General features: G+C 40.5%; 1 protein-coding gene and 1 long non-coding RNA gene across 7 annotated transcripts in view; one reads left to right on the top strand and one right to left on the bottom strand.

Annotated features, from left to right (window-relative positions):
- CCDC83 (coiled-coil domain containing 83) overlaps positions 1 to 25020 on the bottom strand; it is a 51679-nt gene that overhangs the window by 4213 nt on the left and 22446 nt on the right. For 3 of the 5 annotated variants that reach the window (XM_040630934.1, XM_008704406.2, XM_040630935.1), the window contains exons 4-11: positions 21527 to 21689; positions 18121 to 18288; positions 11902 to 11993; positions 9361 to 9429; positions 8692 to 8802; positions 4205 to 4326; positions 720 to 796; positions 26 to 204 (exon numbers count right to left, since the gene is read on the bottom strand). In XM_040630934.1, the coding sequence (XP_040486868.1) occupies positions 26 to 204; positions 720 to 796; positions 4205 to 4326; positions 8692 to 8802; positions 9361 to 9429; positions 11902 to 11993; positions 18121 to 18288; positions 21527 to 21689 (981 nt within the window). The remainder of the gene's footprint in view (positions 1 to 25; positions 205 to 719; positions 797 to 4204; positions 4327 to 8691; positions 8803 to 9360; positions 9430 to 11901; positions 11994 to 18120; positions 18289 to 21526; positions 21690 to 25020) is intronic. The other 2 variants (XM_040630936.1, XM_008704408.2) reach the window with 2 other exon arrangements.
- LOC103675349 lies at positions 1276 to 23353 on the top strand. Of its 2 annotated transcripts, XR_571819.1 has the most exons (4): positions 1276 to 1530; positions 3696 to 3888; positions 7597 to 7746; positions 22786 to 23353. It is a non-coding gene; the product is annotated as an uncharacterized LOC103675349 (long non-coding RNA). The 2 variants fall into 2 exon arrangements; XR_005835001.1 differs by lacking the exon at positions 22786 to 23353 and having other exon boundaries at positions 7597 to 8497.

The raw sequence follows: 25020 nt of genomic DNA, 5'->3' as shown, positions 1-25020 counted from the left end.
TTTTTTTTTTTTTCATGAATCTTACCTTGAAATCCTGCTCATCCTCATATAGTAAGTATTTCATATCAGAGGCCCCAAACTCTATACATGAGCTGTTTTCTTCATCTGTCTTCAGGTGCTTGGCATATCCGATACCATCCTCATGACTAAGATATAAAGCACTGCTCTCCACTGATGAGCTCATGATGTCTCTACCTTTTACTTCTGCAGGTTGCAATTTTAGGATGAATACAAAGAAATTGGTTATTTTGGGATAGATAAAAATGAAAATACAGTGCATACTTTGTCACACTTTCAATTTGAAAGAGCTTTGAGAAATGTAGAATCTATGTATTAAGGTGAGAGTGAGGCCCATGTTCAGAATCTCTGTTTAAGTTGTATTCCCTTCTGTTAGCTGATAGGTTTTGATAATCATATGGTAACTTATGTGTGTGTTGGTATTTTGGTTGGTTGACTAAACTGGAACCAAAAACACACCACGGTAGACAGCACCTCATCCCTCTTCCCCAGTATTTATGTAATTCACTGTGAAACATGGAGACTTTAATTTGAAAACAGGACTAGAGAAAGCTGCAAGAAGGGAAATATGGAGAAGCTGGCATGTATCTATATATATTCCCTGAATAGCTCTTGAGTATGAGGTACCTGTCTATAATAGATGCTCAATAAGTATTCGTTAATTTTTTTAAAACCCTATCACCATTACAATAAAATGATACCTTCATATATTTCTGGCAGCTCCGTAGGTGCTTTGGGTGGTGCTGTCAGTCCAGCAGCTTGAGTAAGATATAGTTGCCTAAAAAGAACAAATGAGAAAAGCAGTCTGTCAGTCGACAAATATGATACCATCTGCTCACTGGTGTCTATCTCTCTGGTAGGTGTTGGAGACACCTAGGTGGAAAATGAGGCATAGTTTCTACCTTTGAGGAGCATGAGGCCCAGTGGGGTGGCAGACAGGCTTTCAATATTTTAGGGTGATGGTCTCTACCCTGATGGGTGAGTGGGGGAGTGTGAGAAATGCTGTGGGACAGAGAGAAGCAGCACCCGATTGAGCTTTAGGAGGGAAAGGCAGGTTTCTAGGAGGCCATGGTACCTGAGCTGAGTCCTGAAGATCCACGGGCTGTTTGCCAGGGAAGGGCTTGGGGTGAGGAAGGGCATTGTGTGATGAGGGAATAACATACTTAATGTCCTGGGAATGAAAGTGAGCATGACACACACACCAACCTGAATGGTTTTAAAATGAAGAGAAAAAGAGAAAGACGGTGGGCAGCTGTCACTGAGCAGCAGGTTTTGGTCACATGCCTGGGGACGTGTACATCTGCCAACGCAGCTCTCTATGCATGTGTGTAAGCCTGTGCTCTGCTTTTCAGCACCCACTGAGCTTTCAACCAGAACATATGATGTCTGCAAAGCTCCCTGTAGCTTTTCCATGAAGTCCGCCTGAAGACAGCATGAATCAGACTCCGCAGACATTCAAACCACCCCCATGCTCAGCAGCTCAGCAATTGGAGCAAAGCCCCTGGATTACAGGTTGCTAATTATTTAAGGAACATGGGTAAATTGTTACTGAAAGTGCTCAAGTCTCCAGCAAATCATGTAACTGCACACAGTATTTATGTTTGTAAAAGCTTCTTAATTCAACTCAGTAAAGGTCACGCTCACACGTAGCTCTGGTCTGCAGGTGGACATGCCTGAGGTCTTAGAATTCTCTTCTGTCTTCCTTTTTCCATTTTGAATCATTGTGATCTTGCTAAATGTCATAAACCTCATGAATCTGGATTCTCTCTTAACCATTAATTTATTGTCACTTTTGTACAGCCATAAGGGAACAACACTTAATGATACGGAAAATACTTAAAGTATGTTGTTATATGAAGTTAGTGTTAGATTTGTAGATGTTGGTCCACTTAGCCTCAGTTCTGTGGTGCTGGGGTCCCTAGGAAGTCACCTCTGGTGGACATTCACCTCATCTCATGTTTCTAACAGATAGTACGACATTCTATGTGAGCTGTGAAGGGAAAAGTCTGGGGTGCATTGGATGGGAAAGGTAGTAACTCTATTAGCTAAAATACCCCATTCTTCAGCCAAGTAGGAAAACAACTTTTTGTATGTCCTTCAGGCACAGTTTGTGTCTATTTCACACCCCCCTTCTACAAGACTGAGTTCTCAACGGAAAGGTGAAAAGAGAAGTTGCCATAGATAGTCAATACATATTCTATTTCTTTGACTTGAAAGTGGCTTCTAGTAAAAGCTCCGAATACACTCAAAGTTACCCTTCTGGAGAAGTAGTCTAACAGATAATTGAGGGTTTACCCATTTCCGTTCCTTTATGCAGATCTTTCTAAAATTTCCTAAACACCTGCCTCCAGGAATTTATAATCTAGTAAGGAAGCAGACATTAAATAAGTAGTCACACAAGTGTGATAAATGCTGTCATGAAGGAAAAGATTAGGGTGCTGTGGAAGCATGTACCGGGGCTCCTAACCTGGTTCTCATACACGGCACCCACGCTTTCTTTTGGCTTGGTCAGATTTTGAACTCATCTCTCCCGACTAAACACTCAGGTCTCTCACTAAAGAAAACCAACCCACAAGGCACTGACGAACACTGTCGGTTTTACTGGAGATTTTTGTGGGACTAGGGGTTAAATTGGATGGGATTAAGTTGCACATGACACAGCAAACAACTTCATGAAAATCTCCATTAAAAGTTTCTCGTCTCCCTGCCCCTCACTGCCAAGCTCTCTCTGGCCAGGGAAAGAATTCCCCTTTGTATAAGTAGCCATTCACGTCCGTGGCGGCACCAATCAGATACAGCAGACGGAGCCGAGACCAAAGCAGCAAGTGGGGTTGGCAGTTTGGAGGGTGGCTCCTTCCTAAGGCTGGGCCTGTTCAGAAGAGAAGGAAAGACGACAGCGGAGGCAGGTGGAGCCCTGGTTGTGAGCCACAGCGCCAGCAGCGGCTGCGGAGATCAGACCTGCCGGCTGAGTAGGGGGCGGGGGCGGCGGCAGCAGGAGGCACAGGAGCACCCCCAGGACTCCTCCAGGGCATCAGCTCAAGTGACTGGGAATTCAGGAGTCCAGTAAACAGCCAGTTCCTTCAGGCGGACTGCCCGCCTCATCTGCACTGCTGTCTGCCTCTCCAGGGCAGCACGCGGGCGTTATGCAAGGGAGCAGGGGCCCCTTCCCTAGCCCGCCCTGCCGGCCTTTCGGCCTGTAACGTAACTGCACTATTCGCTTAGCCCAGCAAACGAAAACCCCACAACTTACCTGGAGCCAGGAGCCACCCTTCTTGGAACACATCAGCAAGTTTGTAAACAAAAAATACTCTATTATGTCACAAACAGTTATTTTTCCATGCCACGCAAGCGACAGGAACTACTCGGGTAGGAACTTTGTTATGGCCCTTTCACCACGTTGAATTTCTTGGCTTTCACTCCTAGATCGAGACATTTGTCTCCCATCTTCCACATGTACACCCTGCATTAGTGTAATTCGTTTCCCCTCTCTTCCTAAACACGCTACTATTGGGGTTATTTCTTCTCTCTGACGACTTGCCCAAATTATCATCACCACTTTGAATTTTAATTCCATATTCCCGGGCCCTAGTTTTCCTATAGGCTGGTGTTTTAAGAATTCTTTTGTCAGGTCAGAAAAAGAGAGAACCTAAAATACACATTTGGTTTCTCTTGTGCAGGAGTAAATGTGACTTGGAATGCCAGGCTATTTTCTCTGCCTGGAAGGTAGTTTGACTCTTCCACTATCAAAGGAAACAATGTTACTGTCCACAAGGTCACCGGAAGCCCAGAAGACCTCCAGGAAGCTACCACAAAGCTGATCACTTCCTCTTTTAGGCTAACTCCATACCTCATCCGTCTTCTGCTGCACTGGTATGCTTTTATTTTTATGCCTATTTTCCCTGCTGACCTGGAGGTTTTTGAAGATCAGCAGTTGTGATGTTCCTCTTAAGTGTTTGCTAGTAAGACTACAGTGCTTGTTGGAAAAGCAAGCCAAAGTTTGCACTGTACCAACGGTCTATTGTAATAATCTTACACCTTCACCCTGGCCATTTTGTGTGTTCCTTTCTTTGCAACTAATGCCATCCAGCTAGAGCATTAAAAAATTAAAACATCTTTTTAAAAATAACAACTTTTTACAGATACAAATATTTACCAACTACTTTCTAGATACGCTAATGAATTTCACCTGGGTATTTTGAGATCCACAAGTCTACAGTTGAATAGTTGATCAATAAGCACCAAATTTTCTTCTTCCAGTTCATGAATAGTATTTTCCAATTCTTCAACTTCCTTCCTGTGATTTGCAATCTGTTCTCAGAAGAAGAGAATGGATGGATGTTTGTCCTTGTTGACTTAGTTCTATCTAGTCTTCTGTAAGAAATTCAACTCCTAAAGTCCATTTGCCTGAGGGGAAGATCTATCCTGTATTATTTATTACTGGGTTTGCTTTGTCCTTCCTCTCTAAGAAGGAATAGGTGGATCTCTTTTCCAGATTGTTTGCGGAACTTGTTTGCATGGTTAGGCAGTTGTTAGTGAATGTTAGTGAATGTTCAATAACATCCCTGGACTTACCTATCTGCTGAAGGTAGAGATGCACATGAAAATAAGAATAATTAACGTATCGATGTGGTTAAATGGGGAAGATGGTGATAAAAACAAAAAGCAGCCTGATCAAACCATAATGGAAGTTGCTCAGGTACTGTGGGAAGTTCACCCTCGGTCTGGTGTAGGGTGCAAGGGAGAGTTAATAGAGGAGGTAACATCTAATCTGGATTTTGAAGACCAAGTTGGGCTTCTCCAGGCAACAAAAGAGGGTACACTCTAGGCAGAAGGAACCACATGTTAGGCACAATTATTTTGGTGTGGATAGATACAAAGTGGAAGTGGGGAGAAGTAGGAGAGAAACTAGACAATTAGGGAAATCATGCTAAAGGGTCTGGTTTTTATTTTGCAGGTGATGGAAGGTCATTGATAGACATAGCAGGTTTGACGTTTACTAAAGAAATATGGCTAACTTAATTAAATATGAACAAAATTTGTTTGCTTCTATTGATGGAATTCCCATTAGTCCTTAATTTTGGAAATTTTGTCTAAAAAAGGCTTGGGTAGTGGGAAAGATATATGGGATGTTACCAGACAGAACTCCCGACTCACCTCTCTGCCCACCTCAGATAGCATGAACTCTACCGGTGCTGCGTCAAGAGGTGCTCATGGGAGAGAGGGCAGGACGATAGGAGAATTAGAAGAAGAGTATAGAAGGGGGGCACCTGGGTGGCTCAGTTGGTTAAGCATCTGACTCTTGATTTCAGCTCAGATCATGATCTCAGGGTCATGAGATGGAGCCCCATGTCTGCTCTGGGCTCAGCAGGGAGTCTTCTTGAGATTCTTTCTCTCCCTCTCCATCTGTCCCTCTCCCTGCACATACTCTCTTTCTCTCTCTTTCTCTAAAATAAATGAATCTTAAAAAAAAAAAGATTATAAAAGAGAAAGTGATAGGCCGACAAGAATAATAGAGATAAACGGGGAAAAGTAAGCAACTCAAGGGAATATGATGAAACAAAAAAGGTTCAAGGGTTTAGATTCAGTATCTCTTGCTAGGCATTGTCAAGAATGTAGCTGAGATGAGTACTTAGATAACATTTTTTATCTGGACTTGAAATTTATTTATTATATTTTGGAATCTGGAAACATTCCACATATTACCACATACATATGTCTATCACATAAGTCATCTATTAAATGCCTGAATTCCTACTATGGTCAAGGTTCCATGTGAGACATAGGAAGATACAAAAGTGAGTAAGGCATGGAAAGAATTTCTCTCAAAGAGGTTTACAATCCAGTGAACAAATACACAAATGATTGTAACATAAAACAATACTAGTGCCATAGAAAAGGCTGAAATATTGCTGGTGGCCTGGAGTTCAAAAGAAAAGCATGTATTATTTACCTGCCTTAAACTATTTAGCAAACCATTTAAGTCCATAATACTAAATTAGAAAGCAAGGGGTTGGTGCTTTAGCATTTCGTGTGTTGGGAGATAATCAGCTTGATTACAGGCTTGAATGCCTTAAGGAAAAGTTAATAATTTTCAAATGTCAAAGGATGAGAAAGAAATTATATTTAGAGGTTGTAAACAGAAGGAATTGATAGAACATTTGGAAATGTTTGACCTGAGGCCTCGGCATGCTTGGGAGGCAGCACACACAGTGCTTGGTCTCCTTCCGAAGCTGGGAATGAAAACGGCCCTTTTGAGGAGTTAAGTCCAATCTTTCAAGCTAAAGATATCTTGTGGTATCACTTACCCCTTTGGACACCTAACTAAGATTCTCAACAATTACTGTCTCCTTTCCAGCCTTTCAAAATATTAGGAAAATGAAAACTAGTTCCTTTTTATAGCCATATAAATACCTTTAGATGTCTAGGGTAAGAAAGTAAAAAGGAGGAAGTAGAAGACTGCTATTCCCTCCCCATCCTTGCTTCTCCCCAGATACCCAAGAAATGTACTTAAGAAATTGTAAAAGAGAATTTAGTTTAAACTATTATAAGTCAGAGACCTAGGATTCTGAATTAAATGTGTGCTCTTGAAACTTTCCCCTGCAAGATCCAAGTTAGCTTCATGCCTCCTCACGCTTGAAACTCTGATTGCTAACCTCTCTAGATCCCTTTGTTTGGTTTTATTGGCTTTCTATTTGTTGAATGAGTCTAAGTCACTTGGAAATTTCAGTTTTCTTCATTTCCTGAATAAGCATGCTAAATAAAACCAGATAATGGAAGTCATGCATAGGACGTTTCATATCCTTCCCACAGATCTAAGTTTTTGGTTATTGTCGAAAGATAGTTAAATGCAGAAATACTTTCAGGAGTTCCATGATTGAATATCCCTTGTTACTCATTCTAAACCTTCCTCAAAGAAATTAATTGACATACATTATTCCATTTCCAGGCAATTTTCAATTCTTGTGGTAATACTTATAACCAGAGATGGTTTTAATTAATTTTGTGAGTAAATTTAATAATGTTAAAATAAATATTTATTGAAATAAGGAAAAATTAAATCTATTAAATTTCCTTAAAGTTATTTGTCCTTTATTACTAAGCTCTTTTTGCTCATGATTTAATTAAACTTGACATTTTTTTCTTGTCTTTTATTTCTACTGAATCATGAGAAGTAAAAAATAAAATGAAACAAAATGTAATTTGTAGCTTTAGTAGGAAGGACCAAGACACCAAAAGAGCCTTTCTTATCAGTCAGATATAAATTTTCACAGTTATTTTCTCTGAACCTAATATCTATGACATCTTATAAGACTTAAGATTTGAATTGTTAAATTATTATAGTTAAGATTATGCTGTTGTATTCAATAAAAGTATCAAAATTAAACTCCTCCCTAATAGTCTTTAACTGTTAAGCTCACCTTGAGTTTTCTAAACCAATATTCATTTCTTAAAACTAGGGATTCATCTGGATTCGTTTTGGAAGTAGTTCCTATTCACCATGACTTTATAGGGGCAACTTAAAGATAATTGTTGATAATCATAGAAAGCACATTAATTTTTAAACTCCCTGTTTCCTAGACTCATCAACTCTATTCAGCCAAACAGGGGGCAAGGAAGAGAGAAGAGAAGGTGACAGTGACATTTTTACTTCAGGTATCTGAGCAGATGGTGAAAAAGGAGATGCGAGAAGTGAAAATTTAATGAGAAATTTAATGAACTCTGCTTTAGGTATGTTGAGTGCCTTTGGGACATCCATGTGGAAATATTTGGCAGGCAAATAAAAATATATGTCTCGAGCCAAGAACACACATGTTAGTGCTGAATAAGTACATTTGAGAAGTTATATGTATAAACTTGCTAACAAGAGCTGTGTGTAGTTCAAGTGAATTCTTTCAAAGGATAGTGGGTTTTCTTTCATAGATGGTATCTGAGCACAGGTTGGGTGACTACTTGTCTGGATATAAAGGGAATTTCAAAGTAGTGAGTTTTGCACATCTTCTGTAGTATCCTTGTAACATCTAGACCAAAGACTACCTACCTGTTTTATCCAATAACACGCTCTCACATCTTCACCCAAGATCTAAGCCATGTACGTGATTCATCTCTCCAATGAACATATCTATGCTCATGGACATTCTTCCATTCAATAACTATTTAGTGAACATAGATTATTTATTAGTTCTCACAGACATGTAGTTGAAAAGGCATAGCCTGCTCTGTGCAATGACGAGACAGATGCATAAACAGCCAATTTCAACATATTTTAACAAGAGTTAGGAAACAAGAGAGCACTGAGGAAAAAGTACTTAAGACTTTCTGGGGGAAATACAAAATGATTCAGAAAGAAATTAAGCATCAAAGTCTGTGCCTAAAGGACAGTTGGGAGTTTTCCAGGTAGATGAGTGTGAGGAGGTAAGGCAGAGGGTCTAGTCTGTACAATGTAAGGGAAACAGGATAGTGCCTCGTAACAAAGAAGGTCTAGAAGTCCTCCCATGACCACATTCAGCGAGAGCAGTATTGCACCGCTGGTGTAGGGAGACAGGTGAAGCTGAGTCTAAGGCAGCACACCGGGCCCACTAGTTCCTGCATATTCTCCAGAACCAGGTGTGAAGAGAGCCTGACGATCAAGCTAGGATAGAATGTAGATACTGCAGTGGGCAGGGACATCTTGACCATTGGCAAATGGCTGTAACTGTGGGTTTGCTGTTGGCTGCAACACGATGTCCAAAAGGCCAGAGCAGTCCATTCAGAGGTCACCAGTGCAGGAACAGACGAAAGCACATCCTATACAGATGAAAGGCAGAGGGAGCAAAGATCCAAAGGAAACCCACAGATCTGAGCCTTCTTCAATAACATGCCCCACAAGAGGGCATGTAAGCCCTACCTCCCTATATAACAGGGTCTGTCTTGGAGAAGAGCAGGGGGAAATAAGGAAATCTAAATGACTGAACATTTATGCAAAGGAGACTATGTCATCCCAAAGAGGCAATTTAAAAACAGCAGAGAATGAGGTTAGAATGATCCTTTAGCCTTCCTCTCACCACCCAGAAGGAAGTAGTGTCTTGAGGAAGACCAGATCAATTTTAGGGCATAAAGAAGCTTCATACATTTGAGTATATTACATGAATGAGGATGCCAAAAATGATTCCTGGTTGTTATTGAAATTATTGATGGCATTCATTGAGTAATGGCTTATAATAAGATTAGGATTTCACTTAAACTTTACTTTATCTCAGCTAGTCACAATTCTATGCTTTTCCCATGCCTTCAGCTCATAAATAAAAGTCCTTTCCAATTCAAAAAAATAAGAAAAAAGAAATTGTTTTTTAAAATTCCACCTACCTCTCTTTTCAGCCAGTCATTCTCCCAGATCTCTCGGTAGCTGCCCTTGTCAATGAACCGTATGGCATTCTAAAAGAAAGTTTCTGTAGTAAGGAAGACTTGCAACATGGCGATTCACAATCAACTATCTGATCATTTTACATTACGTTTCGCAATTACTTTGGAAACATATCTAAGAACTTTTGCTTCAGTTATTCTTTACTCTCATATTATTTTTTTGCTGATTCACACTGCCTAATACAGGTGATTTAGAGAACTGGACAATAGTTATCCATCCAATTTGACTTCCATTGTGACTGAATCTGATCGCCATGGTGAAGTCAATCATTAAGTGATCTGCTCCATAATTAAGGTTGCTGAACTGCAGGGATCAAATATTTTTCAAGGTTTCGGTCATGGACATAATCCAACATAGAGAAAAAGCATGAATAGCTTCATTTTTAATTTGGAAGACTTCTGCATGTCAATAATAACAATATGCGTATTTACAAACTTAATAGCAAATAGTTTCAGGGTAGCTAGACAGTCTCCTGGAGAAAGGCATTTTAGATGAAGAAAATAGGAAAACCATTACTTCATCAGTAGGTTCATAAAATGTACATTCATTTCCAATTCTTGTTTGTTTATAGTTTTCCCCAAAGGAACTTTATAATGGATGAAAGATCGTTATTTGTCTGTGAGGTGCTTTTCTATGGATACCACGTTACAAATTCCACATTCAGTAACTAAAGGGCACAACTGAAGAGAAATTAAGAAAAATCTTATAGATCATAAAGACAGACAGAAATAACTTAAAAATATGTAAAGAATAAATTTATCTAAGTCTTTAGAGTTGGAAGATTTGCAATAATTTTTTTCCCTTCAAATCATACTAACTAAACTAAGGGTGCACCTACATTGCCTAGGAACCAGAAACTTTTATATTCCCGCTGCAACTGATAACTCTGACGTGTCCTGGGACACAGAATTTCATTTGAACAAAGGCAGGACATATCTCATAACTGAAGTTGGCTAATGGCTTAATTCACTAACAATGGAGCAGGGGTTTTCAACTTTGGCCCCATGTTAGAATCTCCTGGACGCTTTGACAAATCCAGAAACCGAGGCGACATCGCAGGCCAATTACACAAGCATCTCTGAGGCACCAAAGGAGTTCACAAAATTTCTCAGGACACTCCAGTATACAGCCCAGGTTGCACAACAGCGGATTAGCAGAAGCTAAAGGTATGCTCAAATAGCCAGATAAACGGGAAAATTCATTCACGTGTGTGAGCGTTAGGCATTATGTAGATTAAGATCAAGGATCTGAAGGAGACATCTGGAATCGAATCTCAATTCTGCCGCTTGCTCTGGGAAAATCACAAAAATTTCTCTGTGCCTCAGTTTTCTCATTAGCAAGTCCTTGCCTTATAGGATTGTTGAGAGACATAAATGTAATATGCTCGGAACAGTATCTGGAACAGTCTTTATTATATATTGAGTACATATGTTTGAAATATATTTGATCTACAGATGCATTTTTAATCATCTTAACTACGTTCAGATCATTTTATTGTTGACTTCACCATTTAGTCGTATTCAGTCACAAAGGGGCCAAATTTTATGGGCAGATAAACTATTGGTTAGTTCTCCATAATCCTCTATATATGTATGAATCAGTAAAAATCGTGCAGTAGGATAGTACCTGAAAGAACAACTGAACAAACTGGAATTCCGTGAAGAACTACCAGATGTTTGTGATTCTGTAGAAGAGATATTCTAGATGAAGAGACAGTCCCGGTGGGGGCCTCACTAACTGAGGAGATAGTCTGGGGACAGGGGAAGGAGAGTAAAGACAAAGGGATTAGAAAACATATAATGTTGGAAATTATATCTCAAACTTTTTTAAAAAAGATTTTATTTATTTGTCAGTGAGAGAGCACAAGCAGAGGGGAGCAGCAGGCAGAGGGAGAAGCAGGCTCCCGCTGAGCAAGGAGCCTTATGCGGAGCTCGATCCCAGGATCCTGGGATCCTGACCTGAGCTGAAGGCAGATGCTTAACCAACTGAGCCACCCAGGCTTTCCTCAATCATTTTTCATATCCCAAATTTTTAAAGCTCCGGCAATGTAAAGTGTACTCTCTTAGGTTTGGATATATATAACAGTAGTTTTTAGACAAATCATATTTCATTCTATAATGCATCCAAAACTTTTATTTAATAATTTGGTGTAGTCATTGTTATTACATAAAAATAACTGAATGATAAGTTACTGAGCTCTTGTTCCTTATGAGGCACTATGCTACTTAATTCATCTCATTTAATCCCCATACTATTCTTTAATTTAAAGGTAAATATCATTATTGCCCCTCTTTTTTAAATTAGAAAACTGAAGCCCAGAAAAGTCAAGTAACAAATTTAGTTTATATTCCCAGGAAGTGGTAGAACCGTGATTTAAACTTAACTGCTGAACTTCAGAACGCACGTTCTTAATCAATATAACATACCACGGGAAACAATAAGGGAACAACTTTTGTTTTGTTTTTAAGAAAACTGAAATATACCTTTGTGGCCCATTCCTTCTTTTGATCCAGTTGCAACAAAGTTTCTCTGATTATTCTCTTTCTAGCATCTTCCAGAGTGACTTTATAGTGTTCTTTAAAAACAAAATTAGAAAATTTAACAAAGCTAATCCTAGGTAAAACTATGCTGTTTGTAAATTTTATCTTCCATGATCCTCTCCTCTCCTTTCTACATATTTCCCCCCCAAATTTTCAGGGTACATTTTTACTGAAGCATCTAGTACCACCAATTAGAAGAAATGCACCAATAATTTACTAACACCTTAATGTGAATTAGCTTAAGATGATAGCTCTCCTAGGAATATTTGTATTTTCAAGGGATTGTCTCTCCAAAGGGAAAATTCCCAATACTTCAGGGCAGCCATCCACCTTGCACATCACACACTTGTGATTCCACAACAGAAATATAAAGAATATTTGATTATCTGCATGAGAAGCATCCCGTACCTACGACTCCCATCTAACTAAATTTCCGGTATTCTTGACCTGCGTTTCCTTGGGCAGGAAAGACAGAGTGAGAAGAGGAGAGAGGTGTGAAGGGGCCATGAAAGTCAGCCCCTGGTTCTGAGTTGGGCTCAGAGCAAGAAAGGAGGACAGATATGAAGAAGTGCAGAATTCTTCATTCTCTCCAGCTTTTCTTATGTCATAGTCAGGATTGAGAGAGCAAAGGATCATAAAATTTTAGGCCTTGAAAGATGCTTAGTGATCAGACCATCAACACCTCTGTTTAAGGAAAAATGAGGTATAGTGACATGAAGTCTGCTGTAGAGAGTGGAGAGGAAGAAAATTAGTCTAATTTGACACCTGGTGAATAAGAAAATGTAAGTCTTCATTATTCCAACCCACACATGCTCATCTATACAAACTGTAGTCTTCTTATTCCCATTCAGAGTCATCTCTTGAATATTTTAATCATTCCAATCTCATTTCTGATAGAATTTGTTTCAATTCAGGACCTAGTCCACTAGACTAAGGCTGGATGTTTGAAACTTTTACAAACCAACAAAACATAACAGGCAATCTAAAAGTTGCAATGGCTCAGGAGTTGAAAAATAATGGATTTCCATTCTTAGCATCTGAAAGAAACCATCAACCTGGAGCTTGATAAGATTAAATATTAATTCTTTGCTGCAAATCATAAAAAAATAGATGATCAAATATGCTCTGACCAAAGTTATAGCTCTCTCTATTGCCATATTAACACTGACAGAGCAATAAAAATACCCAACTTGTTCCAAGTTCCATATAAAATTCTATGGACTGTTTATCTTCTGAAAAGCAGAGTAACCACAAGGGAGAATGTAAAAATCTCATTGCTATCTTTTGTGATTCACATGCTCCTTTGAGAAACAACTGTTAACCATGCATTCATGAATACAGCCAAAGAAGCTGGAGTATGAAATGTCTCCTTCTCATAGAAGTTGGAGACATTGCTAGTGGGGGCATGGGAGACTCTGGCTTTGTGCCTTTAAGCTCTTGGCTGCTCAGACCCCTGTCTAATGTGGCCGCCTCTCAGAGGCTGATGGCAAAGCCACACTGGCTGAAGCTTGCTTTGCCTTGTTCTGCCTTCCCTGCTGTGTCTGGCTCTGTGTTGCTTTGCTCCCCCACAGTTTCCTGGGAGTCTGTTGCCCACTTTTCACACGCTTGTCACTGTCACACAACCTTACTGACCCTCTCCGGTGGGGAGGGTGATGGTAGCCTCTCTTGTGAGTTCTCTTGGAGATCACCAAGGGACTCCTATTAATGGATGAAGAAATTGGTGTTCAGAGAAGTAATGTTGCTTTTTTGTAAGTGCATTTGAACCCAAATCTTCTAACTCACTATGAGTGACAAAGAAATTTTAGAGATTCCTGTTCTCTGTGCCTGGTGAAGGACAAAAGTAAAAATGCTCTGTGACCCTGACATCTATGACTTATAATAACCCCACACTTTCTGTATTTCTGGGCCTCACTAAGGTCCCCTTTCCTTTTATTGAGAGATAAAGTTGTGTCCTGGATAGATTAGTGACTGTGTTTCCTATATCCACTATCCCAACATCTCCCAGCCAAAGTTCAGGGAAGCAGCTCTAGGTGCTTCCTGCCCCTTCCCCCCAGAGCTCAGGGATGGTCCTGAATAAGGCAGGGTTGGATAGCTGACCACAGAATGGCCGACTGATGACCCATGAGGAGGCATGGACAAAGGTCTTTGCTCATCTTCTTTAGGTAGGTGATGATACCAGCTCTTCAGAATCTGGGCTGGAGAAAACTGCAAGAACTGGTCTGTGGGAAGCAAGAAGAGAATGGGGACAGGACAGAGCAAACCAGAGGCACCATGAAGGGGACACAGGCCGTGAAAGATAATGTAGAGAGGAGCCATCTCTAGGGCCACCGCTGATCTGATGGGCTTCTGTTTCCATCTTCAACAAACATGACCATGGGACATCAAGCAAACTTAGTTTTATCTATTCCCTTTAAAATTCATACTGGGAGGCTAGTAACTCTCTCAACAAGATATATAGCAAATTTCTTACTTTTCTCATCTTTTGGGATAATAAGAGGCCCTCCAATCAGTAATTAGTGTATCCAGTCTTTTGTAATAGTTAAAATTTTAAACTCCATTCAAAGCTATGACTATTCCCTTCCCAGCTTGAACGTACAACTATTTCCTCTGATTTGAGTTTCTATGCCTTCTCCCTCAGGGTTGAAGAGAAGCATGGAAAGGGACAAAAAACCTCTCACTTGACAGATATTATCTCAATATGTGCACTCTAATGTGGCACTTTCTGGTTCTAGCTGGCACTTACGGTTGATTCCTTTTTCTATGGGGGTATTTTATAGGTTCTTCAAAGGACCACCCTCCCCATTGCTAGTTATTTCACCTGTGTTTCCTTGACACAGGGGATGTACTGTCCTTGAGGCTGGCTAACAACCTTTCTTTTGGCCTCTGGCTCTCTATCTCTTCCTCCCTCCCATATATGCAGGCTCCTATTTCTGGGTTAGGACACCATCACTGAGATCTAACAGGACTGCGTACTAGCTCTCTCTCATAGCAGATTCAGAGGAAACACTTTCATGCTTTGCCATGACAAACTCTGAGAGTGCAGCCTGCTGCAGACTGATTATTTGTTCCCCCTCCCCAATGAATGTGCTGAAATGTAGTCCCCAGTGTGATGGTATTTGGAGATAGGGTCTTTGGGAGGTCATTAGGTCAAGAGAGGGGAACCCTCATGATTGGGATTAGTGCCCTTATAAAAGAGACTCCAGAGAGCTCCCTTGTCCCTTCCACCAAAGATGGCTGTCTATGGACCAGGAAGTGGGTTTTCACCAGACACCAAATCTGCTGGCATTTGTCTTGAACTTCCCAGCCTGAAGAACCATGAAAAATAAATTTCTGTTGTTTATAAGTCACCCATTTAATGTATCTTGTTATAGTACCTGAAAGGACTAAGACACAGGCCTCGCTCAGGACAACAGCCACTTCACCTTTGCTCTGCTGTCAGAATGATTAGTCAGTCCCTTATCCCCTAGATTTCTCAGGGGTGGGTCATAAATTAGACCTCCATGTCTCCCAAACTGCAGAGGACACATACTGAACAATTTGAGGAACTTCCTTAAAGATTCTCCATCTTGATTTGAGGTGATGGAAGAATTCCCCTTCACCTGCCCCTTTGTGGGACAGCATAAGACTTAGAGCACACCAAGATCTCTTTCTAAACACTGTTCCCTAATTCCCAACAATCTTTTCTTGACCTATTTAACTTCTTTTATAGACTGGGATTCCATTTTCTGCCTCATCTGCATGGCGGTATCTCAGTTTACTCTGAAATGTGGAGTCTGTTATTTTGCCACCCCAGCTCAAATGAGACTAAAAAAGTTTTACTTTAACATGCTGTTTCAGGAACCATCCTTGCCTTAAAAGACTTGCTCCTTGCCAGTAAACCAGTCTAACTACCACAAACTCCATGATCATGGGTGTGGGAGGAACATTCTAGAGAGATCATAGAAGAAAGGAGGAGGTGGGGAAAAAAGGGCAACATAATAGTAAGGCTTCAGATAAATCGATTTAAGTGTCCTGCTCATATCCACTGTCCAATTACTGGCCTCCAAAGTATTTTAATAGTCCCCAAGCAGAGTTGCTGCTGCTACCTGCATGGTTAGGAGAAATGCCTAAAACTAATGACAGATAAGAAAGGCCCATAGCAACTATTTCCCTATGACACTTAAAGTCAGCTACAGACTCAGGTTTAACCAGCAAGTAATTCAATGTATAAATGTTAATACCACCATCCCAAAGCTGGATACACAGCATGGCAATTTTCAACTTAAAGAAATCATCCAAATTTCTGATCAAAATAATGGGTTAATAAGTTTATCTGAGAAGATGACTCTTCCTAATTTAAAAATATAAAGAACTGTTGCGGGGGGGGGAGCTTTAAAAATTTTAAACATACCAGAACAGTAACTATTCTAAAAGTATAGTACTGGTGCACAAATACATAGATCAGTGGAACAGAAGAGAAAGTATAGGGAGAGACCCAAATACACATGGGGAAATGAAGGTATGATAAAGTCCCCATCTCAAATCAGTAGGGTTAAAATGAATTATTTGATACATGATGTTAGGACAACTGGAAAACCATCCTTCCTAGGGATACACAAAAATGAAATTATATAAATACAAGTATATTCACTGCAGTAAAAGGAGATATTTAAGAATATTCATTGCAGCATTATTTGTAATAGTAAAATATAGGAAACAACCTAAATGCTTATGGGTAGGGAACTTGTAAAAAAAATCACAATACAACAAAACAAAGTAGCCATGGAATGAAGAATGAAGAAGTACTAATATGTACTGATCTATAAGAATATCCATATTATTACATGAAAAAGCAAGTACAAAATTATATTTGGAGCATGCTTTATACATATTGATATAAAATATTTCTGACGAAGGTTACACAAGACTTTGATAATAGTAGTTTTATCTAGACAGAGGATCTGAGTGGCTGGGGGATAGACAGGGGTAAGAAGGTCTCCTCTGGCTTTTTAAAAAAGATTTATTTATTTATTTATTTATTTATTTAATTTATTTATTATTATTATTATTACAGAGAGAGAGAGAGGACAGGAGGGAGGGGTAGAGGAAGAGGGAGAGAGAGTTCCAAGCGGATGCCCCGCTGAGCATGGAGCCTGACACAGGGCTTGATCTCATAACCCAGAGATCACGACCTGAGCTGAAACCAAGAGTCGGATGCTAACCAACTGCACCACCCAGATGCCTCAGAAGGTGTCCCTTTTATTCTCTACTTTTCTTCTGGGGAGGAAAGCCTTTGAAAAATTGGAACTCTAAGCCCAGATCGATTTGGGACCAAATTTACACTGCCATTGTGGTGCAGAAAAGCTGAGCTGAGAAACTGACAGAAAACCTGGTCCAGCAGTGGAACATCCCACCATAGGGCCCCAGCCCCCCTCCAGTTTCCACTACCCCACACGAACACCTTCACCACTAAGGGCACCATCACCAGCCAGGCTCAGAGCTGTCATTTGGCCAGTGTTCTTCTGAGTCATCAAATTTCTCCATTTGCTCTACTCCGTGACTTTCCTGTCTCTGAGTCTCTGATGTTTTTTTAAGCCACTGTGCTAGCCACAGTGACAGACAGGTGGCCTCATGGTTCCCAGAACTAGTCCTGGTAAGCTTCGTCACACCTGATGCCATCCCACCCCATACTCTCTCCATTTCCCGTCTCGTGTTTGTGCTTCAGTTCTTTCTAACTATAACCTCGCATTTACTTGGGCGTTTCTCTACAATGATTCTGGTTTAACACCCTGGTTAAGTTGTTTTAAGCTTGCCTCAGATAAATTTCTTTTCAGTATAACCCTGTCCCAGGGCCTTCCTACCCCAGTGGAATGGCCCCAGACCTAGGTGTGGAAGCGTGCAGGTACCACCCACTGAATGAAGCTTCTTTCTCCAAGACAGTTGGTCTCAGGGATTCTCCACTGCCCGCCTCCCCCCATCCTTCTACTTCTCCTCAGTTCCACTGGTGGTGCTGGGAGAGTTTCTCCACTTCCTTTCTCCACCTTTACCCTTAGGTTCATAGCTGCTTGTGCTGATAGCAGAAAGTAAAGAATGATTCAGGGAATACACATGTTTTTTCTTCTACCAAAGGGCTACTCTCCAAAGATTTTCTACTGAGTTTGAACTAGCTTTATCACAACTGACCTGACATTTTCTCCGCATTTTCTTTAACTGTATTGATGTCATTCTGCAAGGAGGTAATGAGTTTAGCATGTTGTTCACTCCCTACATTCTTGTATTCTTCCCAGTACTCCTTTTCACTGAGTTTCTCAAGAAATAGTTTCTCAGAGTTATTTAGTTGCACGCGCATATCTGTTGAGAGAAAATCAAGACACCATGTCATTTCCATTGTTCTTGCAACCATGATACGTTGCAATCCGATTTTATGAAGTTAATATCTGAAAGGTCTGCTACTAAAATGCTGTTAACTCATAAACACAATTTTTTATCTACAATTAAAGGAAATCTAAACTATTTCAACTACTGTTTAGCCCTCATGATGCATAATCCAAGTAAAATTAAACTTCCAACTATAAAATAGATGTGTGGTTTTAGGCTGTGACTGATTGGTTAATAGACTACCTGTATGCCTAGGAACCCACAAGCTTAAATTATTCCCATGATAGCTTGGTAAGTGTCCTATTTTGTACATTACATTATATCACATAAACTTTTTATTAATATATTGTCATTTTTCTGACCATTGTGCCTCTGGGCAAAGTGAGTTCAACTTATATCCTGTGCTGTCCCTGGCAGCCATTTCTGTAAATAAATAGGTTGCTTCCATCATCTAAAGTTCTGTGTTCGGGCGTCCCTCGTGTGAGATGATACTGTATGACAGTAATCTCAACACATCTTCCCCGACCCCCACTTACAAAGGCCTTTAGGGTGAAAGATAAATTCTCTAGTAACATATGTACAAATACTGAGCTGTGTCCCCCGTACGAATCTTCAGTTTGCCGTGGTACACTGGCTAAACGTGATATTCTACTCCATCTTTAGGCTGGGCCTCATGCTGCTAAATATTTGGGAACTGGGAGTATTAAGAAGAGCAGGGTACAATGAACTTAATGGCTCTTGGCTCAGTGCCATGCACCATCTTGTTTGAGAGCTCCCTGAAGGCAAGACCGCATCTTATTCTTCTCTATAAAACCAGCACTTAGCACAGAGTCTGCCAATTACTTGGTGCTCAATAAATGCTTATGGCATGGCTGAAGCATTGCAGTCAGGCCACAGGGCTGGTCTTCAATATACAGGGCATGACTTTTTCCAAGGCTGTAAATAAGATCATAAATTTTTACCCTTAATAATTGGCACTTGTTATTGCCATTAAACAATGAGCACTGCAGTCACCTGCCTGATGAGCTGTCCTCTTATTTGCTTAGACGGCCACTGTCTCAGCCTGTGCCAGCCACAGTCAGCCTTTGACGGGAGGGCTGGTTACTGTCACTGAAGATTTTGGAAGAGAGGTGGGTATAGTGGCTGTTGTTCTGCTTTGCCAGAGCCCATGTCCCTTCCCTTCTCCTACACCTTGTCAAATAAGTAGACCAATTACAGTGACGCCTTCTCCTGGTCGTCAGGATTTGTCCAGGGGGACCCAGTGTCTCAAGCTCGGCACATGCTCAGAGGCCTTCCCTGGAAACACGTTCACTGGAACTGGTGGAAAACATGTCTCTTTTGTCTCCATTTGGAGGTTAAGAAGATGTAAGGTGAGAAGTGTCCATGGTCAGAGTTCCAGCCTCATGGACAACAGCCTTAGAAAAAGGAGCCAACTTTCAGGGGCAAGACAGAGAAGAGGATAATAGACAGAGGGGGGTGAGGGGAGACAAAGAGGGAGAGGCAGAGGAGATTAAAAAAAAGAAAAAAGCTGAGATCTGACCGCACGTGAATCTCTGGGTCCAGGTCAGGAGCACCATGGCTTTTCCGTTTGGTTTTTTTTAAAAAATAACAGCGTCTTTATGCTTAGGCTAGTTTGGGTTAAATTTTTATCCATGCAGCTGAAGAGTCCTAACTAAAAGGTGAAAGAAAGGGGTTCCGTCAGTCCTTCTCAAAACTCCCAGGGCACAGGAATCCCCCAGGGTGTTGTGACAATGCAGATTCTCAGTCAGTAGCTCTTGGTGGGCCCGAGATTCTGTACTGCGACGATGAGCTGTGAGATGAAGCCGCCACCACCACTCCCCAAGCCCAGTCGGTTACGGTGACTCCCTGGACGAAACAGAAGTGCCGAAGTGCTTCACAAAGCCTCGTCCCACCTGCCTGTCCTCTCGCTTTCCCTCCCTCCCACGACTTCTGCCGGCTCCTCTCGTCCTTGGAGCACCACATGTGCCCAGCCCTCCTCTGCTGAGCTCAGTCACCCAGCTTGGCCCTAGTCGTGCCGGACACACACGTCCCGGCACTCAGCCCAAACGTAAGCAGGCACACCTCGGCTAGCTGGGCCCATTTCCCTGCGAAGGCAGTTTGGTGAGCACATCTGAGTATCCTTTGTGGTCTCACTCCCATCTCAAGGGACTTACCAAAGTCCTCCTTCCAAACATAAGCAGAAGTCTCCTGGAGAGGTGCCCTGCAAAGTACAGTATCTACCACCTTGTGCCATCCCCACTGCCCATCAAGGGACAGGCCACAACAGGCTTCTGGGAGCAGTTGTGGAGACCCCTAAAGGTGAAGCTTGCTGACTGATGTGTGGTCTTGGGAACTACTTCGTTCAAAACCACAAATATTTGCAGATGCTGTGCTTGCTCTGCGTAAAGCGCTTGGGTCAGTAGGTTCTCTGCCACTTGGAGAAATTCTGGGGATCTAGTCCTCGTTTTGCCTCCCAGGTCCTAGTACAGCTTCCTGAGAACACGCACATCTCTTCCCCAAGTTTTCCAGCTTCCTAGCTGAGATGGTATGCATAGAGGTTCTGGTAAAAGTGGTTTGGGAAATCTCAGCAGCAAGTTTACGATAAAAGGAATTTTTTTTTTTAAAGTGCGTGTTAAAACGATGTATGACTTACCCGCGGGACCATGATATTTCCTAAGTCCATGGCAAGAGTAGGTCCTGCGTCTTTCATCTTCTGACCTAGCATCATTTCTGTCCACATCCTCCAACCTTCCCCCTTGCCAACTCTCATCCCTCTTCTCCCACCAAAATGAGGCGCTTAGCTCACTTAGAGACACTGGCATGGGGGGGCAGCTTCATGGCAACATTCACCCTGTTCCCAAGTCTGAACTGATGTGGAAGCCAAAGAAGCCTCCAGAGAAGAGAATTTCCCCCCCAAAAGAACAAATCCCCCCTGGGAGGACTTCAGGGTGGTAGCTAACAGGCTGTTGTCTGGTGTGGAGAGCCAGGTGGTTTTCCTCTGCCTTTGTTTTTGATCACTGCCCTTCCTCCTCCTCTTCACTTGGCTTCAGTAGCTCTGCCCACTTGTTACTTCCCTCTCCTTCCCATTTACCCACGCGTGTGTGTGCTTGCGGTGGTAATGCTCTCATCTCAAACACGTTCACAGCATTTTGAACATATTAGGAGACAGAAGCATGAACACATTCAAGAAATAACTAAGTTTCTAAGTCACCTTTCAAGTTTTCTTCCTGGTCTCTTTCAAACTTCCATTTTTCCTTCATTGCTTTTTCAACATCTTCTCTTGTTACAAGCGGTAACCCGTCTGACTTCTCTTCACACAGCTCCTTTAGTAGGTTCCGTATGTGCCAAGTCTGTTCATCCTTCAAACGTTTGTTCTGTTGTGAAAATCAACAGTGGGTAACTGCATCTGCTCGAGTATTTACATTGACTTGCCTCAAAACAGAGTCACACATTGAGGCTTGCAAAGTGAGAAAAAAACATTTAATGAAATAAGTTTATACAGTATCTCTAAGAGCTTATGGAACATGGAAGATGCAAAATAAAATTAAACCCATTAACACAGTAACTACTGAATAGAAAGCTACATTTAAAAAGTTGTGTTATTAACCTTCCAGTCTGTCACCCTATCATAGGGTCAGTGAACACTAAAGTTGGACCTTGGAGGCTGATTTCTTTAGTCTCCCACTAAAACGTTATTCTCCAGCAATCATCATTTGTTTGGTCAGTATTTATGAAGCATCCACCAGGTGGTCTTCTAGATACTAGGAATACCTCAGTGAACACTATATACAAAATGCAGTGACCCCTTCTCTTAGCCATAGGGTTTTGTCCAGGGGAAGCATGTGTCTCCAGCTGGGCACATGCTCAGGGTCCTTCCCTGGAAATACTTACACTGAAACTGGTGGGAAACGTGTCTGTTTTGTCTCCATTTCGAGGTTAAAAGGATGTAAGGAGAAAGGTGTCCATGGTCAGAGGTCCAGCCTCATGGGGACAACAGCCTTAGGAAAAGGATGCTTCTATTGCCGAGATAAAAATTTAACCCAAAGCAGCCTACGTATGAAGAGGATGTTAATTTTTTCACATAACCAAACAGAAAAGGCAGGATGTTACACCTGGACCAGAGCCTCATGTGCTGTCAGATCTCGGCTTTTTAAAATTAAAAGAAATCTGCTCTCCCCCTCCTTCTCTCTCATCCCCTCTCCTCCTCTGCTCCCTTATTGCCCTTATCCCTCTTCCCTCTCTGCCATCCCCATGAAAGTTGGCTCCTTTGCAAAATGGTACAGCTACTCTGTTAAAAAGGGTGCCAATTTCTTATAAAACTAAACATTTGCTTACCATACAACTGAGCTCTTAGGCATTTATCTCAGAGAAATGAAAGCTTATTTCACATAAAAACCTGTACACGAATGTGTCTAAAAGCTGTATTTATCATAGCCAAATAAGGAAAACAACTCATATGTCTTTCAATAGGTTAACAGTTGAATAAATTCTGGTACATCCAAATCACAAAATAAAAATGAATAAAAGGAACCAACTAATGATACATGCAGCAAACTGAATCTCCAGATAATTATGCTGAATGAAAAAAGTCAATCTCCAAAGATTACTTACAAAGATTAATTACTAGTAAGTAATTTATATAACATTCTTAGAATAACAAAATTATAAATATGGAGAATAAATTAATGGTTGCCAGGAGTTAATGAAGGGTTGGAATTGGGAGGGAGGGAGCGGCTATAAAAGGACAATAGGAGAGATGTTTATGTTGATGGAAATGTTCTGTGTCTTGACTGTATCAATGTCAGTATTGTTAATGTTAATATCCTGCTTGTGATATTATACTATAGGTCTGTAATATGTTATAGGAAACCAGGTTCTGGTTATACAGGATCTCTCTGTATTATTTCTTATAACTGCATGCCGATCTATAATTATTTCAAAAAGTTTAATTTAAAAAATGGAAGTCAATCAATATTAGCAACTGATAAACAATATATTGCTCTTTCATCAATTCTCAAATGTTCCATTTTCTTGAATGAAATAGTTCATGTTTTGTTTTCTTATAAATAAATTGAATTACTTTGGCTTGACAAGAGTTATTTGAAAATGAAATACGTGTAGAAACTTGAATAATACCAATGGAATGATCCCTTGCCAAACTATTGCACTGCTAATACTTTTTCCAAATACAGACTTTTCCACTTATTTTTGTTAGGAGTGGAAAACTCCTTATCAAGTATAGTCTGAATACTAAATAAATCTTTATCTGATTGTACTTATGTTAGCTAATTTTATTAAGGCAACAATAGCCTCAAAATCAATTGCAGCTCTAAAATAGGCCAAAAAATCCAAAGATAGTGACCATTTAAAAACCACTACATATAATTCATAAAGAAGTAATGTGTAATCAATCAACAAATTTTTCTCTTACTTTCCATACTTAGCACAATACTTGTCAAAGTGAATGCAGTCCTCTTAGATCAAATTTTAACACAATGACTATTCTTCTCAAACATATGATATTTTCATTTGTAAATTAAAATAGTATCACATGTCCTAAAAATGTAATTGAATATTGCATAAATATGACTAAATCATATTTGGCATTATATGTAAATTTAATAACATACATATTAAACTTCCCAAATCCCAAAGTGAATTTCAAATGGATGGGAAATGTGTCTGACAACAGGTTACAAAATTTGCTATATCTGAAAAATTATTTTGAGTGATATACTGAAATACAATTTAGTTAGATATATTCACCAATGTGTTAAACAAAAAAAAAGGACATTTATCCTACAAAGTAGACAACTATTATTCAAGGTAAGAATAATTGTCACACTATAAAATAGGAGAAAGGAGATTCAATAAATAAACTACGAAGAAAAGACTGATTTTGTTTTGTTATTAGGCCATGTCATGGGCCTAATAAAATGTAAACATTTTAAAGTCTTTCAGATTCAGAGGAGCAAGAACAGAAGTTGCCAAGACAGTACTGATTTCTCCCTTACTATTTTTCCTGCTCTCCCCAGCGATGACGTCTTATATAACCATAGCACATTACCAAACCGGAGAAATGGAACTTGGTACAATGTTATTAAGTAAATTAGATTTTGTGTGTGGGTATAAGTATTATGAAATTTTGTCACATATACAGATATGAGAATTATCACCATGTAGATGGCATTTGAAGCCGTGGTGTGAAGTAAGATCTTTAGAGAAAGAGAAGAGTTGAGATCAGAACCCTGGAAAATACTAATTTAGGGGTGGGTCCAGGAAAAGAGCAATGAATGAAAAACAAGAAATGGCTGGTGAATAGGGGGGAATATTAAGGGAGAGTGATGTCCTGGCAGCCAAAGAAAGAGAGTTTCAAGACGACAGGGATGACTGCTGGAAGCATGAAGGGTAAAGTGAGGACGACAGAGAGGCCATTGGAACTGGCGACCTGGTCATTAATAACTTCTGCCCGAGCCGTTGTGGTGGAACAGGAGGAGTGAAAGAGTGAACCAGAAGTAAGGAAATGGACACAGTGAACTATGAAACGTCTAATGAGGTAAGTGGAGCAGTGAGTGCAAACAGAGAGAAAGGACGATAATAAATGAAGGGACAGTACAAACAAAACTCACACAAAGGAAGAAATGATGTGAAGGAAGGAAGAGGGGTATTCCTGATTTTGACCTAACTGAAGAGAAAAGTATGTCT

This window comes from Ursus maritimus, unplaced genomic scaffold (assembly GCF_017311325.1).
Source record: "Ursus maritimus isolate PB19 unplaced genomic scaffold, ASM1731132v1 scaffold_16, whole genome shotgun sequence".
Lineage (NCBI taxonomy): Eukaryota > Metazoa > Chordata > Mammalia > Carnivora > Ursidae > Ursus > Ursus maritimus.
Note: the sequence above shows the minus strand (reverse complement) of the source record. Positions and strands in the feature narration are given on the sequence as shown.